This window comes from Haliotis asinina, chromosome 10 (assembly GCF_037392515.1).
Source record: "Haliotis asinina isolate JCU_RB_2024 chromosome 10, JCU_Hal_asi_v2, whole genome shotgun sequence".
NCBI lineage: Eukaryota > Metazoa > Mollusca > Gastropoda > Lepetellida > Haliotidae > Haliotis > Haliotis asinina.
Window position 1 is genome coordinate 9,160,786 of NC_090289.1, and position 19,410 is coordinate 9,180,195.

Genomic DNA, 19,410 nt, shown 5'->3' on the forward strand with positions numbered 1-19,410 from the left:
ATGTTTGACTGGATGTGACCCCCTAAAATCTACAATGAATATTAGAAGAACAGGACTGAATTATCGCTGTTACAAGTTCCCATTATTGGGAGAAATTACTGGATGTAATTTTGAACAGCGAGCAGAATCCAGTGTGGTCTGACCCACCGCCATTTCCGTCGGATTCTGTAAGCAATTAAGCATGAGTCAGGATAAGGAAAAATATGTAATTCTCTGAATAAAATTGATATTTTATACTTATCCTGACTCATAACGAAAGCCCTCCCAGCAGCCCCTCCCAGCTGCCCCTGGCAGTCGATTATAGGAGAGAGTGAATATCATGGCCGATCAGCTGGCCATGTGCGTAGGAGGGTAAGTAACTCATGGGTGAGTGTGAATTTTACATGTGCTTCTTTTAGAAGGGAACTTCAAAGGATTTCAGGTGTTCCACTACCTTCGTCAGGAAGAGGAGATAAGCAATTAAGCATGAGTCAGGATACATATAAAATATCAATTTTATTCAGAAAGTTACATTTTTGATATCAAGTAACAGTGTAAATTTGGACACAACTGTCGATTTCCAGTGAAAATTAACAATTTGGAGGTCAACAATATGTATCACGATACGAGACAAGTATCAATATATTTATTGTTCGATGAAGTATCACAGTTATCGATACTCCAATATATCGTCACAGCTCTAGTCGTTATGTTTCATAATACAATGATTGGCCAATATTTATCTGCATATAGTTTTAAACACATCCTTTAAGGTGTTGGCAACATTATCTTGATATTCAGATAAAGCATGGATGTGTGGTTGGGCCATGTGTGTTGTTCAATACCTCAAGAAAGGAAAAGTGAAATCAAGAGCTTCTTGTTTTTGTCAGTATGTACATGGGGGAAAATATGTTTTGAGGCAGAATTTTTGGTCATTGGGTAGTAGATGACAAATATCTTTCAGGATGTGTCCAAAATATTAATGTATTTCTCTTTTTGACTTGAGATTAACGTACGCTGCAGATCCTTGAGGGGCCTTTAACAGCAGCAGCATGTATCAAATTATTTTTCTTAAATTAAAATAGGCAGTAAGCGAAAATGTCTGTGTTGAAATAAGATGGTTTTGTCAGTGCTGAGATCATTTCATAGAGCAGGGCCCCAGATGATGTCACCATTAACTTTTTGTCAGAATTAATGGCTTTACTGATGGTTGAAGCTTCTCAGTCATAAAATATTTCCCTGATATTGCAGAGAGTGACTCAGACAGTATCCTCAAGGTGGATGTTCAGAAAGGAGATGGTAAGACTGGACTGCACAAACGGAAATGTAGCCAGTCTCATTTTGACGAGACTACATCAACCCTGGTCCCAAGGGTGCCAAACAAGAGCGTGGAGGACTTGTACAGAGGTGACGGCACATGGCTCACCAACCCTCACACGCCGACCTGTACTTGTGATAAGTGTGTTGAGAGTCTAGGAGCCTATGCAGCCCCAGACAACCCGAGAGGATTCAATCTTCTCAGCCTTGAAAGCAATACTTTTGGTGCAATCAAGGATCTTTCAGTGTCCAATATCCATTCTACAGATGATGATAAAACCAAAGACTTTCTTTCAAAAGATTTTGCTGCTCTGTTTCAAAAACAGGAGAGCAAGGCTGCTTGTTCTCAATCCCAAGGTAATGGTGGGAAGCTTTTTGCAGCGAACACACCTTCTGAAGATGACTGCTCTTTTGTGCTGAACAGCCCATCGTCAGAAAAATCTGCCTTATCTACCCAGTTGTGGCGACCACGGGCTGCCATACAATCTATATCAAGTGATCAGATTACACCAGTGGATTATGAAACTGATCATTTAGTTCTAAAGACCCCATCGGACACATACAGTCATACAGATGACAGCAAAGACACGCCCCTCTCACCACCTGAAGATTTGTTCACTGAGGCTGACATTCATTCGAACTTGGCCTCAGAACTGGATGAGATTATAGCTTCAGGGTTTGATGACTTGGTGAAGTCTCCTTCTGAAACAGAACTGTTGGGTAACAAGGTGGACCTACCTGAACTCAGTGAGGCAGACATTGAGATTGCATTGAATGAGGTGTGTCAGGTGCCAGAAGTAACACCAGACACCAGCTACGGGGACTCAGGCCATGTGTCATTGCTGGAGATGGCCGAGAACCTGCTGCAGATGTCAGAGGACATGCACATGGAGATTGAGGACATTGACCGGATGTATGAGGGTGACAGTAGCGGGATGGGGGGTGAAGAGGACACACATGGGGAGGATGCAATTGGGGGGTCAGTGGGAAGTGATGATGTCGGGAGCACTGAGGAGAAGGACCAAGGTCATATAGACAAGGCAGACGTGTGCTCCGGCAATGTTGGTTGCCTTGGTGATGTAAGTGATGTACAAGAGGATTTGTCTGTGACATCTGGTGACCTTGAAGCTGCTGGTGGCAGCGCTGATGATACTGGGATTGTGATTGTTGACTCTACAGTGGAGGAGAAGAAGGGGAAGAGGAAAAGTAAGAATAAGAGGAGGGAGAGGCAGTCTTTCTATGTGTGATGGGGAGTTGCATCTTTAATGGAGAACAGTGATCAGGATATGTTTCTTTGATATTTCAAAAGCAAATAATAATGACAGAGGTGGTGAATGACTCATGGTGTTATGATCGTATGATGTACAGGAATTATTTCATAATAATCACAAAATGTATCAAACAAGTTTTTTCGCGAAACTTTTACAAATTACTGTACACCTGTAATGTTAGCATGTATCAAAATAAGTTTGACAAACATTTCTGGATTCTCTTTTGAGATGATCTTGTTTTACATTGTTTGAAAAATCAAAGTGATATTTTTCAGGAAGCTCTTTATTTATTGTCATTATACAGTACATAGCTGAAAGTCAAACCAGCATCTGACATTCTGCTCAAAACAATATTTAATCAGTTTCATTAATATTAAACCAGGTGAGTGGGGATGATATAGTACCAGCCTGGAGAGGTAAACAAGAAATATGGCCTGATCATCCAGTCATCTCTCAACTCAATGAGAAGAGTGCTTGCTGTGTACTATAAGAGTTTATCATAATACTAGTGTGATTGTTGCTTGAGCAGAGGCTGGTGGACTCATAAGTGTGCTTAGTAGGGGATTTTGCACAAAGCATATATAATATACTTGGGAGTAACAAAATGTGTGAAAACTGTATGCCTTTTGAAAAGCATGTAAATTTTGATATGCAATTTTTTGACAAATATTGTTTGATTTGTTTCTTGTTGTAGAAATAACAGTTCAGAGGAATATTTCTATTTTATGAAACTGCACAAGGTTTATGAGAATGATTGGTAGTCACTAAGAACTGTCACAGTTTAAAATTGGTGAGACATTGCTTTATTAACATACATGTTGAGGGCCAAGGGTGATAGTATTAATGCCCAGGAGGAGGATACATATCAGCATATTCTGGTTTTATATGGATTTCATAAATCTATATTATGTTATGGGGCCTTCATCAAGTTTATTTGAAAAGCAAATTTAACATTTTGGAGTTGAATGTTTACCTGTAGAAGTTTTAAAAAATGTTTCTTCTAGCATGAAGGCAGTTTGTATGAACTGGCATTATGTCAGAAAAAAAATGAAGAAAAAATGTTATATGTGTCTATGAAAGATATGTCTTTTGTTTTGTTTTTGGAAACATCTTTAACATGGTTTCACATGTTTAATGTTATGTTTATAGTTTTGTAGGTTCTATAGAACCAAAGTGCTACTATCCACAATTTTGTAATTTATGAAACTATATAATCATGATATGTGTATATAGGTGTTAATATTGTTGTAAGAAAATATATGAATTTACTGTCAGCCACTTTGTGCTCTTGTTGTAGCTCTGCGTAAGCATTATCGCAGATTTGAGGCTTTATCCTAGCCATGTCATGTGATGTTGTGGTGTCATGAATATGTGCTGAGGATGCAGATGTTTTTTTGAAGCCAGGGTGTCTGAAACATACTTTGACACCCAACCACTTTATGTGACATGCTGTTACATAAATGGAATAATGTTAAAGAGACCTTTGCCCAAGTCTCTCATACTATGACAATAATGTAGTTTTTGCTTTCCAAAGAGTTTGGTTGTTAGGATTCTGTAGAAGTGCTGTCACCATTTCCTGCTTCCTGATCCCACTCGACTGGCCATTGATAGGTGTTCTTGTAACAAATTGTAAAAAGGTATGTTAGTTGGAATCATCACAAGCAATGGTTGACATAAAGGAAATCTTTGAATTCTTGACTTTGAAGTAAAATTGCTAGTAAGTTAGTTAGATATCTCTTATTTAGTGACTACTTTTGAAATGAATATTATAGTCATGACCTTGTATTACTTTTAAGAAGAGGTAATTAAGTAGTACAAGATATAGTCTGTTTGCAGTGAAAACATACCGATGAATTTCACTTAGAAAAAAAAGTAAACTGAATAAGGTGGAATTAAAGTTGCGAATCCTCATACTTTTACCTTTCCAACTGAACATTTAAATCAGAATATTATTTAACGTTGGATAAAAGTTGTTGTACAAATGTTCATAGGTTCAAATCATTATTATCAGTTTGTAATATACAAGGGTATGGACATCAAATGAAACACCAAGAACGGGTGGGGTTGGACTATGTTAATAGTCATCACGTACCACCCATGCATTTGTTTCACTGTGCCAAATACTGCGCTTGTAATACAAACCAAACCAAATTTTTCCAGCCAATTTCAACAGTCTGTGACAAGCCAAGACATAAGCATCAATGAAAGCAAGTATGATATGATGAGTTGTCTCAAATTTGTGAATCTGACCTTCTGATCCCTTCAGACCCCTTATGACTTTGGGTGCTGAAGAGCTGCTCTAACCTAACCTTGACCTTCAAGGTGATAAAGAAGTGAAACTAAGAAAGTATTGACAGTGCTTCTTTCCTAATAAAACTTTAAAATATTTAGTATTTGACACACGAAACTGGCCGTAGATTAGCCTGCTCAGTAGGGTTGGGACAGGTAAACTGGATATCTGGGATTGATGTGTAATGAATCGGACCCATCTCAGTGAGTGAGTGAGTGAGTTTGGTTTTATGCTGCTTTTATAAATATTCCAGCGATATCGGGGAGGATAGCGGGGGACACCAGAAAATGGGCCTCACACATTGTACCCAAGTGGGGAGTCGAACCCGGGTCGCTTTAACCACTGGGCTACCCCACCGGCCCCCTTCTCAGTACTTGGACTCATTGTCATTATGTGACTCAAAGATTTAACAATGTAATGTGTTATTCTTTCATGAGTAAAAGGTTGCATTATTTCTGAAGATCTTGCCATAATTACAGTCACTTCTTTTGAATTGGTTCAGATATTGCAAAATCTTGAAATTTTAGTCTTCAGGCTGAAGAATATATTGCTGTTTTTTACAAATTTGATGTCAAGACTTAACATAACGGGTATTCCAGGTAGGGTAGGGTAATAAGGGGTTGGATATTTGGTTAGAAAATTTGGATCTGTGTCAGCTCTACTGTTCAGTGAGGGTCTCAGTGAGAGATTCCATTGAGACAATACATGTAGAAACATGAAAGAATCTGGTGGACTTTCACTTGCCTTGAGTGTATATACTCATGGAAACAAATAAGGGAGCACACGAAAGCGCAAGTGTTCTTGTATTCTTCACCAGGTGTCTACACAAGGTATGTATTGTACTGAGGGTGAAATCCTGGGAATAAAAAAAGGAACAGTTTTACTTTCAAGTGTTCCCTTATTTGTTGCTATGAGTATATATCAAGTGACATGGGTAAATATGATTTTGGTTTGTTGGAACACCAGAAAAATTCACTTTGAAATATGTCATTATGAATAACAACAAAGTTTATTTTAAAGTTGAGTTAACATCTTATCATTATGAAGTGTCTGTTTACATACTACCAGACCCAAGACATTGATTTTGGCATCTGAAAAATGAGGGATTTATCTCCACCTGCTTCAAGGCCGAGAATCAGTTGCTGCACAATAAAACTCTGATTCCCCAACTAGAACTAGAATATCTGCAGTTCATATAACATAATAGTCAGGTGTTATGGCTTTGTAAATGAGGAAGAGGAAACAGCTTTAGTTACTCATTATTTTATTGAGCCCAGTGTTAAGATACCCCTACAATTATGGCTTTGATGGCTTCTAAGAAAACACTCATTTCAAAAAGGTTGTATGTCAGAGGTTTTTGATGGACTAATATATTGAAAATAATCACTCTCTCCTAGTTTTTGATGATTACTGGCAAACAAGTATAAGTTGGACTGGCACAGAGAATTCTATGAGCTCAGCAATGCTCAGCAGTGAGCTAACAGATTTGGATAGTGAAAGGGAGAGGTTATATAGCCTAGTGCACATGTAGTGCATGACAGTGTAATTGATTCTGCGCATAGCTGCACACACCTTGCTGATAAGACTCTCACTTGGCCACTTGTGACCTTGAACAACCTGGGGCTTCTTTGTTCAAGCGCCAGTGTGTGACACTCATAAATGCTAATACGAGTCATTTATAAGGTTGGTGCTCAATTTATCCTTTTTGCCAGTAGTCCCTTGCAAGTAGTCCCAACAAAGGCATTTAGTTGGGAGCATCAAGATGAGTCCCTGTACATCTGCCCAGAACAAGGATTTCTCCCTCCATGTAACAGAGACTCTATTCATAGTCTAGACATGTCAGGCGATTAATCTTACATGAACAAAATATCTTCAGTCTTTCATGATTATGTACACAGCTGTATGAATGAAATGCTCCAGATGTTGAACTTACATTCTATACGTGTATATGTATCGAAAGGTAGAGATTTGATGTGTAGTGGTGATTCCTGTGATTATGGATAAAGACTGTAGAAGTTGTTTAATGTGTTCAGTTAGATGCCAGGCATTGAATGTACAAACTCCGCATTTTATCTTAAAATAGTTATGTGTTAAAAAAGGTTAAGGGCAGATATCCTTTGATTTGTTTTTTAATTTTGGGGTTAGTATGTCAAAAGGCAGGAGGTTATATTTGGAAAGACAAAAATGACATAAATTTTTGACGAAGCCACAATAATTAATGTTATAATAATTGTATTTTTATATTATTTTTTTTAACTTTAACATAATGGACTTGTAAGTAACTCAAAAATGTGGTCTGACATTTAAAAAGAGGAACATGTCCTGTGACAGTTAAGACAACATCACCATCATCATATTAAGAATATTTTGTGTTTGTTTTTGTTCTTTTAAATGAGAGCAATGTATTTATTAGTGTGGCTAGATGGCTGTTCTTGGATGTAAATTTGAACTATTCACCTCCAGTGTGATGGCATTAGAGGTATGTTGTGTACAATGTTAGTCTTGGTCAAGGATAATTCTGTTGTTGATGTTTTTGTTGTATTTATTCTGAAAGCATAAGCCAAATGAAGTGTGACTATTTTCTGCACGTTAAATGCACAAATACTTTTGAAAAGTGTGAAAACAGAAAATAACATTGTATAAAGAGTCTTGGAGAAGTCAGTACTCATTCTCTCTAATCCAGGGTATAATATCATCATAGAGGTATGATATGTACCCCAGAGAACTCATCCTCTGTAACCCAGGGTATGATATCACCATAGAGTTATGATATGTACCCTGGAGAACTCATCCTCTGTAATCCGGGGTATAATATCACCATAGAGTTATGATATGTACCCTGGAGAACTCATCCTCTCTAATCCAGGGTATAATATCATCATAGAGGTATGATCTGTACCTTGGAAAAATCATCCTCTGTAATCCAGGGTATAATATCACCATAGAGTGTTTATCAACTGTTCTCAGAAGACTATTCTGTTTCGGAAGAATAAAATTGGTTTTATTCTTAGTTTAAATCCAGTGGATGTTGTTGTTTATTGCCAGTTACTCTTAAGTCAAGTTTAAAAGCTCAGACAAAGTGGTAACTGTTTTGAAGACTGAAAATCTCAAAGTTTTTAAACAATGAGCATTGTTTACAGTTTTGATGCTACAGTAGTACAGGCATCCTTAATATCTCCAGGATATAATACGTTCTGATAAATCCACACTCTACCCTGGATGCATCTATGGCTTTGCCCGATAATTTTATTACCTGCCTTGGCTGGCTTTTTATCCAATCCGGTGCCTATGCTAGGAAGTTGAGCATACCAATCACAACTCACTTTCGCTCTTTAAATTATGAAACTGATAAAACCTGGAAATACAAATTATGCAGATGAAATCTAAAAGGGGTAGAAGGAGTTCTTCCATATCATTTTTTAAAAAGTTTCGCACCTGACAGTTTGTCGGTAAGATTTCTGCATAATCTGAGGTGCAGTGCAAAGAAATGTTCACAGCTGCGACCGCTGCTTTTGTTGACACTGGCAAGCTTGGTTGTAGCAGCGGCTTACTGTGAAAATGTGGATCCAGCAAAGGGAGGTAATACAGTTATTAGAGGTAATACGATTATTTACTGCTGCCATATAGCTTGAATATTGCTGAGTGCTTTGTTAAATAACATATCTGCAAAATGTTTTAAAACAAATGTATAGTTTCAAGAATAAACATTTTTAGAATTGCTTCATCTTTTAACAGGAAGAGCATTATCAGTTACAATATTCATAGTAAATAAAAAGTCATGTGCATATGAAGCGTGTGAAAAATAGTTGTTCCTTCATGAAGCTGTAGGTACTCACTTCGTGATTTGGTAGTCACTGTTCGTGTATTCATTGGCTTGTATATTAATGATAATTATTATTATGTGTATATGTATTGTTTGTGGATCGTGTATATTTATACATGCAGCGTGGATCATTTGCCCATTGAATTGCTGCTATACTACTGTAGCAAGGTTTGTTGTGTTGCTGATAAAGTAATCAATAATAATAATCATCATCATGCATATATAATGTTCAGGTATAGTTCATTTCAGAGGCTGATTGCAGGAACAGGTGAAGAAAATATTCTTTTGGGATGTTTTCTGAGAATTTGCAATTTGGGTTTGCATCATTTATGTCATTTTTTATCAGATTTTATTTATGAATAGTATCCAGATAGTACTATATGGTGAAATGAAGTTGAAATATAATATTTGTTGTTATGACATGGTTGTGTGATTCCTATGCCAGAAATTGAGATTTGTGAAGCAATGTACACTAACAACATGAATTAATGGAGGTAGTCGGATTAAGTTCCTAGCAGACTCTCATCACATTGTCACATTGTACAGAAATCTGGCAGCATTGTTTTTCTATATTTTTGAACATACATAATTATTGAGATTCTTAAAGGCATTATATTGGAGTTGAAAGTTTTTAAAAATTCTTTTCTGATCTTGCGGTATGTAGAGAGACTAGACCCTATGGTATAGTGTATTGCAAAAAGGTTATTCTCAGCACACTTATCAGCTAAAAATAGATTGGACAGCTTTTACATTTGACAGCTGGATTAAGTTATATGTGCACATAACTGAGCCTTCACTGATGTTGGGAATTATTATGTTGATAATTAAATTAAATCAAAAATTATTCAGGTGGCCAAAATACTATTTTACTTCAGAATGTGAAGAAACATGGACCCCATGCAACTCTGATTGGATACATTTAAAAACACAAGAATTTACAATCTGATTCATTTACCTTGCTGGCATAAAGGTCATTGGAATAGATAATCATCTTTATACTCAAAAATGTAATTAGCACTAACAAGAGTTGTGTCCCCTGGCTCTGCCTGGAATACTTGACTTGTGTCTAACGGCAGAATGAAAATAGAATGAATTCCAGATGATCTGCCAAGACTTGAGGTTCCCAACTTACTTTCTATTTTACTTCACCACGGATAAATCCATTTGTGTTCTTCATTTCTAGAAGATTGTGTAATTTATTTAGAATTCTTTTGTCATGTAAGGAAATATGGAATATGTCTGTTGGTCACATAACAAGCTATTGTTGAAGATATGACATTTATCTTTGGAAATCATAATAATAATAATGATGATGATAATGATGAAAGTGTTGTATTCATCCACAAGGTGCATGCTCAAAGTGCATGAATGTCAACTCTAACAATTGGGCAAAACTGCACTGATGTGACATATCACATAGCAATGGGTTTCTTCACAAACTAAGACAAAACAACCTGAGATGCAAACCAGCAAATCTTGAACAAAATATATTTATCCAAACTACTGAAAAATCTTCTGTTCCTTATGTGCGTACCCCAAGTGCTGTGTTATCCCTGATAAGAAAGCATACTGAACAGCAACAGAAACGCAAGTTTTGAAAAATATGAAATCTCATAAAAGTAAGCGTTAATGTTTATATCTTGTTTCGAAAACCTTTACACAAAAAACAGAGTTGTGCTTCTTTTGCTGATCAGTGTATAAAATACTGAGACTGATATTCTGGACTATCTCTCTCGTTATTGTGAAAACACAAGAATGGTCACAGACATCATGATCACTGGTCCTTTTCATTCGTAGGTGTAAAATCATTCTGTATGTGTATATTCTCATAATACTGTAACGGTAGAAGCTCAGGTAGAGCAGTTATCTGTGGAGTGAATATAAATGGTACAAATTGATTCTTCTGAGGTCACATAGGTAAATTACATGATATATACAACTCAACTTTTGACAGGAATGATCAGGAGCCCTTTTCTTGAAGTGGTCTTAGTGCTACAACTGTCATAAGTATATGTTAAGGCATGGGAGTTACGATCATCTTAGGGCTATGTTTACTTTGTGGAACAGGGCACAGGATTCCTTTTTTCAAAGCGGTCTTAGTGCTACGACTGTGGTAAGTATATGTTAAAGCATGGGAGTTACAATCATCTTAGGGCTATGTTTACTTTGTGGAACAGGGCACAAGATTCCTTTTTTCAAAGCGGTCTTAGTGCTACGACTGTGGTAAGTATATGTTAAAGCATGGGAGTTACGATCATCTTAGGGCTATGTTTACATCATCCTTAACTCTTTGTGAATATACACAGCATCAGCATCTGTTTTGGGTAAGATGAATAGACATTCCTGTTAAAAGTTGAGCGATATGTATAGACAAGATGGAGGTCGAGATAAGAATGAAGTAGTGCTGATTGGAGGCATGTCCAGGGGACTATGAGTCCTCAACATACGTTGGATAAATTCATGTACTTGCTGTCTGAAAGACATGTAGACTTGCTATGATGTGAAGGTGTGCGGCAAAAGCTTCCTTGAATAAAGACTGAAATGTATGTTGTATGTGTTGGTCATATTTTCATTTGAGGGTACAGTGTTTTGTGTGATACGCAAATGTAAATATTGGACAAAGAAAAAGTTTATGCTAAAAGGTGGTGAGGTGAAATAGGCATTTACATCATACTTGAGAATATTTCTCTCATATGACAACATGCATGTGTGTGTAGGTGTGGCTGTTTGTACTAGCCCTGGCTTAAGCTGGTTTTATAGTGCTAACTCATTTAGACACGACACAGTACCATGACACAGTTAAACATGAATACCCCACTCAGACACATTATACTGACTCAGAGCTGACCAGTCCTTGTTGTACCCAATAATGCTGAGGGACTAGACTAACAGCTGGTCTCTGAAATGAACATATTTTACTGAAAGAACGTTCATAGTGAAAAAAGAATAATAAAATGAAATGGAGCCCTGAGACTTTCTTCATTTTCTGAAGCTATGGAAATCTAGACTTGCCACATTTTCTAGATTTGCTTGGGCTTTCTTGGTCATATTTACTTCAGGGTCTGTATGACAGACTACTGAGGATCAATCAAGTACCATATCTTAATGTCTTTTGGTATGACATGGCCGGGGATCATCTTCCGTTATCTGAGTGGATACGCTATTACACCATAGTCGACAACACATCTGTGACTTTTTCAGAGCAGTTGCATGCATCATTTCATTCACAAATCTATATGACCCATGATTCATTCCTGGGTCTACAGAAATCATCAAACAATACAGTTCTCTACACCATTCCATCAAAGTACCCTAACACTGCATGCAAGGACCCTGAAAATTAATAACTATTTCAGGGGGTAGTCAAGTGATTAAAGCATGCTGAAGACCTGGGTTAGGTTCCCCACATATCGACAATGTAGGAGGCCCATTTCTTGTGTCCCCTGCCCTGATACTATTGATATATCACTACAAGTGGCATAAAACCATATTCATTTGGCAGACAGGGGTGGCCCAATTGTCAAAAGAGCTGTGGTGTCCGAAATTTATTATCATGGTTTTGAATCCCGAAGGACATGACTTGAAGAAAACCAAAATCATTTCTTCTTTCAGCAGACACCCAACAACTTTGCTTCACTTGTTTAGTAAATAATCAATTAAACCTCCCAAAGTTTAAAAACACTTGTACCTAAAGTGAATGAGGACTTTAAAGCTGCTTTTAGAAATATTCCAACAATATCATGACAGGGTACACCAAAAATGACTTTGCACATTGTATCCAATGGGGAATCGAACCCCAGGCTTTGATGTGATGAGTGAACACTTAGACAACCAGGCTACCCCACCGCCTCTATACCTTAAGAATATGAACACTGACCACACACAATAAAATCTACAGTGGGTTTATACAATGACCATAGACACTCTGCTAATTAAAATGGACATGTACATTGTATGTGCTTTCATACTGATAAATACAACTTCATAGTGTTGAGAAAACATTCTCTAAATACCATTCAAAAGAATTCAGATCTGCTACAAACTAGTCTCAACTACTCATGATCATTGAGAAGTTTAACTAACATAACACCCTGATGACATATGTGACATTCATTGTTTTCATGGTAATTTCGTGAAATCCTGTCAACATCTAGCAGCGAGCATTTGTTATTTTCACATAACCATCTTATTCATGTGACTGCTGCAAAATATGTTAGGGATATTTGCATTTTTAGGATTGATACTTTATCAGTGCGTGAATGAATAAACAGATCAATATTCATAATTTCAAAATTTACACATATCCCTAAATAATTTTGCCCAGGATATATATTGCAATATTTGTCTGTATTATCATCGGGAGGTGCAATGACAAGGGACGCCAAAAACCTGCTTAGGACGACAGTTTACAGGTCACTTTCATTATCCCCATGTCAAGGTTACACCTCTTTGGGTATTCCATATTATCAGTATTTATAATGGTCTGATCAGGGCAATGTTAACTGCATGTCATGTGCCCATTCATTACAGGAGGCATTACTAGCTGCCCAGTAAAGTACTGCACCTTAGATCAAAGGGCACCCACTGCCCCAAGTGGTCCATGATCACTACAATAACATCACTAATACCTCATGTTCCTGTGTTGGAATTCAAACACAACATTCATAAAACACAACATCCTTCTAAGAATATGTAACCTTTATTTACACAACAGCCAACAACACTGACATCATGTAACAGAGTCATCCTTTTTCATATAGGCTTTGGTCTGGATCCTGGTGACCAGACGACGTGCATAGAAGTCCCGGTACTCGGGCGGCAGCTCCTCTAGGGTCTTCAGGGCGCGGTCCAGGATCTGGGTGGCTCTGGCAGCAGGCTGGGGATCTTTGTTCCCATATGTGTCCTTGTGGTCGTAGAGGTTCGGGCTGAGGTGTTTCCAGAACACATTCACAGCAACGCCAAACTCCAGGGAGATGACATTATGGAACCAAAGGGCTGATGGTAATGGAAAAATGTCATGGTTCATGATGGAATCACCTGAAAATGGTGTTATGTTTTATACTGGATGTAAACTGAATCAGCATTATGAAAAGAGTCCAGGGCCCTGTTTCACCAAACTCTTGTTAGCCTAAGATCTCATAACTTTTTTCGTAGCATTCATATTCCCCATGTTATGGTATAGGAAGCACCAATGCTCAAGAAAAGTTATGAGATCTCAGGCTACAAGAATTTTGAGAAATGGAGCCCAGTTGCATAATGTTTATTTCATCTACAATACTTCTAAAATGCCCATCAAACAGATCATCTCTCTGTGCACAGAATGAGCCCTCAATGTATCAGCAAATGAACCAGCCAATCGGAAGCCGTCGTTACACTTGAGTGCACATCCATCCACTACGATTGGGTTCGGTCTCCTGAGGACTTAGTCCCGAGTGAATTAAGCCCAAGTACAAAATATTGCTCTTTTGAATCGAGATTGTACGCTTATAATTTTGTTTATTTGTTTTTTCACAAGCAGCAATGTATGTTATATGTCATGAATGAGTGATAATTGTGTTTTAATTATGTTTTTAATAATGCCTACAAGACACAAGTATCAATGAAATCATGCAAGTTTTATACAATTTTAGGGAAGACATTTCTGTTTTCTGCCTTACCAGGTATGAAGAGAATGTCTCCTGGCTCGAGGACTCCCTCATGTCGTTCTGCTTCTGGAAACTTGGGGAACCGCTCCAGATCAGGATTGTCAACATCAATCACCTCTGACTTGTCTCCTGACAACAATTGATACATGAAGCTCAGTTAGGATAGAACAGAATAATACTTCACTGCCTTTCACAAATTCGTGTCACATCCGCAGAGCTACTGCCAGAGAGAGATGCATATATGTAATGTATTTACATGAAATAATGAATGTAAGTATCTTCACATTTGTTTAAGAGAGATGTGGCACATGGAATAAAGGATGTACAGGCTCTCGTAGTTTTCACAACTGGAACTTTGTAGCAGCAGCTCAAACGGAGGAGGTATTCTGTATCTAAGTAGTGAGTTGAGTCAGATAAAATTTTGTCAAAGCTTTGGTAAATAATTGCCTTTTCATGAAAGAGTTTTGGTGTTTATATAGGCAATAACATAAAAAATGGTTTGCACACTTTGCAAATCAGTTGAGTAGTGACTGTGTGACAGTGACTGTCTTCTTAAATGCAATAATTAGTTAACAAATTGCTTGTTCTATCATTAATATAACAATTGTTAGGGGAAGTTGGGTACTGTTCACAGTTAGGGCCAACTGGGTAGCTTAGTGGTTAGGGCATTTGCTTGTCTCCCTGTAGGCCCAGGTTTCATTCCCTGCATGGGCACAATGTGTGAAGCCTGTTTCTGGTGTCCCTAACCATGATGTTGATGGTATATTGCTAAAACTCAAAAGCAGTGTAAAACTAAACTCACACTCACTGATGAGAGTAATGGTACAGCACTGACACTGTTATTAGCCAATCATGGTACATTGGTTGTCCAATTATTTTTTATAAATTTACAGAAACACAACATCCTTAACTGCTTGGAGAGTTGTTTGGGTAATTTAACTGTTCAGAGATGACAAACACACTAAAAGGCCCACAAACCATTCAGGTATAAATTTTCCACTTCTCTTGGGCTGAAAAGCACCACTCGCTTGCTGCCATTGACTTGTATAAGCAGGTTGTCCATCACCTAAATACAGACACTTCATTAACAACTTAATAGAAACTGAAGAAACTGTCATGCCTCACTCTTAGAGTATGGGTTTGATTCCCTGATGGGACTGGAACAACCCACCCCCACCACTACCACCAAAAAAAAGAAAGCTATAATTTTGAGAAAGCACAATCCCATACATAACATATGTTAAAATAACAAAACTGGAAGCTTAAAGCCATAGGCATGATACTGACAAACCACATAACTGATCCAAAATCTAGGTTTAAACTCACAATCAGCAGACCCTGACACATATAAGGCTCAAATTTGCACATTGAACTTACAGCAACAGAGACCTGAAGACCTGCATACACTAGGAGTGTCACAGTTGGACTTTCTCCCAAATATTCACATCAAGAAAAGCTGTTATACATCATAATATCAATATAGTTAATTCATATCAACTTTGTTTATTATTACTATCATATTGTATACTGTATGGTAGAAAAATGATCAATAAAGCATACAAAAGATATTTTTGACATATTTGTGGTCTGCTTTGAAAATACAATCACATTCAAAGTTAAATTCATACAAAGCTTGATTGTAAGTTTAGTTTTATGCTGCACTAAGCAATATTCCAGCTATATGGTGGCGATCTGTAAATAAGTGGGTCTGGACCAGACAGTCCAGTGATTAACAGCGTGATCATTGATCTGTGCAACTGAGAACTGATAACATGTGTCAACCAAGTCAGTGAGTCTTACTACCCAATCCTGTTAGTCGACACTTACCATAAGCATAGTTGCCTTTTATGGCAAGCATGGGTTGCTGAAGGCCTATTCTACCCTGGACCTTCACGCATCAAGCTTTTAGTGTGAAGACTAGTCGCAAAAAGTTAACATTTAAATCTTACAATAAAAAAAATGTACAGATGGCATAATTATATGATGAAACTGTTAATGAAATGACTGTCCTTTCAATCAAACAAACTCTTTCAATACTGTTTTATGGTTTTATGTTAGAAACAGGTTGGGGTGATTGTGTTACAGACTTACATTGCGAAAAATATGGTATGTCAAAATATTTTCATGTAAGCCTTAATCTGGATCAACAGGTGATAAAAAGGTAAAAGAATCTTGAATTGGTCTTTGGTCTTGACAGTGGCATTTCAGTTTTTAAATACATGATGATGGTAAAAACATTGTCAATCCCATTAAAATCCTGTGCATTATTTTTATTGTCAACATGATCTTTACTGAAAGAGGTATATAAAAATACTGTGGGATTCTCATTGTCTTCTTGTCTGAAACATTGATTTTTATGGTAAACGGTCAAAGTCAAAAGTTGAAAATATTGCTAAATGCAAGTAAGAGAAACCAGACTGAAAACGTTATAGCGTGGACTGTCTCCAGTGATATAATTATACCCTTACATCATAGTGGGTCCACAACTGTACTCCTGGTGATGCTATACGGAACACACTGGAGTAGAACCTAGACGGTTCGTAGAATTCAGGCAAGTGGATGTCCGCAGCCAGCTCTGGGAACTGATGGTGAATATCTGCTATGTCTTTCCTAGGATCATCTCCTAGAGCTCTCAGGTAGTAATGCTCTTCCTGAAACAGTGAGAGGGTGAGTCAGAGAGTGAGTCAGAGAGTGAGTGAATGGGTGAGTTAACAAGTACAAGTCAGCGAGTGTGCAAGTGAGTGAGTGAGTGAGTGAGTCTGATTGCTGTAGATGTGGAAATAACATTTTCCTGTGAGTGAGCAAGTGAGTGAGTGAGTGAGTGAGTGAGTGAGTGAGTGAGTGAGTGAGTGAGTGAGCAAGTGTGTGGAGGGTTAGGGAGAGGGAGTATCCTCTGGTGTTTGCTGTGGTCATTACATTAGCCAGTATAGGATTTGATGTACAGGACTTTTGATCTGAGGCCAGGTGCCTCATCCTCCACAATGAAGGTGCTATCCTCATTTGAGGAATGTCTCCACTCCCTGCCGTGTAATACTAATAGTAATAATTTTGCCACTGGAGTGAGTGAGTGAGAGAGTGGTGTGAGTGAGAGGCATGAGTGAGAGAGCTTGTGTGTGTGCGTGCGTGCGCGAGTATGGTTTTCTGTCGCTTGTAGCAATATTCCAGTGGTATCACAACAGGGGGAACCAGAGATGGGCCTCACACACTGTACCAGTGTCTGGAATTGAACTTGGGCTCACAGCTTTAACCATTAGGTTACCCCACTAGCCCCTAGACTTGCATAATCTCTTGATGAATGAGTTTGAATCAACAGATTTAAACCAAGAACTTTTGTTGAATGTGGGACAAAACCCACAATGATGCCGACAGTGAAACACATTTAACAATGGATCAAAACTCAAAGCATAGATGCCGATCTGGATTTGAGCCCGGGAAAAGCACTTAAAGTTGAAATTTCCATTCTGGACAAAACGGTACTTCTGACACAACTAGTAATGACATTGATATGTGGCTTCACAGATGAGATTGTATATATAGACAACACAATTGTTGGGGGATTTGTTCTTGTTTAATGCCACAGTCAGGAATTTAATGCCACAGTCAGGAATATTCCTGCTGTCTGAACTAAAATATCCAGTAACTGACATCATGAGCATCAATCAATGCAGTTTGGTTTTGATCACATGCATTGATCACTGTGTACCTTTGAGTCAGCAACATGTTACAAGACACCACTCCCTCGATTTTCATGTCTCAAAACAGACCATTGTCAGGAAGTGACATCACCCTTAAAAAGATATCTACGGTAAGCAAAATTCCTTACCTCAGAAAGGAAAAACTCGGAATGTCTTTCTTCTGCTGCCCTTTGTACAAAACTTGAAAATGGTAATGATCTGAAATGGAAAAAAAGATGTGAAATTTAATTACCAATGATAATGGCAAACTAATGACAGTGAAAGGAATAAAAGGTATGTAAAGGATTACTATTTGTAGAAAAGGTCATCAAATGTAAATGTTGCTTGATGAGAAGCAGTGCTGGATATTTGGTAGGGTGACAGACATCGGAATGTCAATACCTTCATGTACATAATAAAACTGAGATATCATGAAGTTTTGATTACTATTTTTGCAATGATAATTTATTCTAAGCCCCCTAGGCCATATAATAAAAAGTGATTTTGGCAGATGATGATATAACACCATACACAACAGTTGATATTTGTTGTCAAAGCTGTCAAACATAGTTGAACTGTAGATAAAGCTATATGAAACAAGAGGCCATCAAGAATTATTTACTTAATTAATTAAGCAATTTAAGTATTTAATTTCATGTTGGTATTTGGGGAAACTCTGATATTTGATATTTTTTACAATAGTTACAAGGTAATTACTCTCACCTTCCCTCCTTTGACTTCTGTAAAATATTTCAAATACACCCTTCTTGACTTATTGCCAAATTAGAAAATAATCTTAATCATACCATGCTAATGTCAGAAAAAATAAACTTGAATTAATTAAGGTAAGGGTATTGGCCCCTACCTGTAAACAAAATTTTTCTTTAAAAAATCCATTTGCGGAGTAGTGGACACATGAATCTTCACCTCCTTGTCCCCTCCATACTTTCTGAGATGGTCAACTGACCATTTCTCTCTGCATGGCCCAATGTCTATTCCCCTCAAAATGACAGGTTTTCTCTGAAATGAAAGAAAGTACATTCACTTCTTGTCTATTCATTACGAATCAAACAAATATGTACCACAATTTCCCACATTTCTTCATACACATGATTTAAATAATTCTAAAGCTTGGAATAAAATGTTAATATTCGACACAACTGAGATGAGCAATGGAAATGATATTTTACAAGCGCTTCTGTCACACGTAACGATTTGAGTTAAAAATTGCGGGGTTTACCTTTGGATACACGTCATTCAAGAATATCTCTTTTGTAGCATTGTGTATTACTGGTAAAACGTAATTCGTTCGGAATATCGATGTTGCATTGTCACCATTCATTTGTTCGGGTTAGAAGGTCCCCCTCGCGTAATGTAACTGAGAGGAAGTGGAAATCTTTAGTCAAGAAAA

General features: G+C 37.5%; 2 protein-coding genes across 4 annotated transcripts in view; one reads left to right on the plus strand and one right to left on the minus strand.

Annotated features, from left to right (window-relative positions):
* Positions 1 to 4,327, plus strand: part of LOC137297749 (ankyrin repeat and IBR domain-containing protein 1-like) — a 45,387-nt gene extending 41,060 nt beyond the window's left edge. For all 3 annotated transcript variants that reach the window (XM_067829688.1, XM_067829687.1, XM_067829689.1), the window contains one exon: positions 1,231 to 4,327. In XM_067829688.1, coding sequence (XP_067685789.1) covers positions 1,231 to 2,543 — 1,313 coding nt within the window. In that variant the 3' untranslated portion in view covers positions 2,544 to 4,327. The remainder of the gene's footprint in view (positions 1 to 1,230) is intronic.
* Positions 4,328 to 13,360: 9,033 nt separating this feature from the next.
* LOC137298412 (tRNA wybutosine-synthesizing protein 5-like) lies at positions 13,361 to 19,406 on the minus strand. The gene is made up of 7 exons (XM_067830674.1): positions 19,240 to 19,406; positions 18,865 to 19,019; positions 18,149 to 18,218; positions 16,794 to 16,976; positions 15,304 to 15,391; positions 14,338 to 14,454; positions 13,361 to 13,675 (listed from the first exon to the last, which is right to left on the minus strand). The coding sequence occupies exons 1-7, from the start codon at positions 19,339 to 19,341 to the stop codon at positions 13,410 to 13,412; spliced, it is 981 nt and encodes a 326-aa protein (XP_067686775.1). The 5' UTR covers positions 19,342 to 19,406; the 3' UTR covers positions 13,361 to 13,409.
* Between the last annotated feature and the right edge of the window lie 4 nt (positions 19,407 to 19,410).

Coding starts and splice junctions, on each gene's coding strand:
- LOC137298412 (XM_067830674.1), bottom strand. CDS start 19,341: ATGAATGGTGACAATGCAACATCGATATTCCGAACGAATTACGTTTTA. Junction 19,020..19,239: donor TGAATGACGTGTATCCAAAG/GTAAACCCCGCA, acceptor CTTTCATTTCAG/AGAAAACCTGTCATTTTGAG. Junction 15,392..16,793: donor AGTTGTGGACCCACTATGAT/GTAAGGGTATAA, acceptor GTCTGTATTTAG/GTGATGGACAACCTGCTTAT.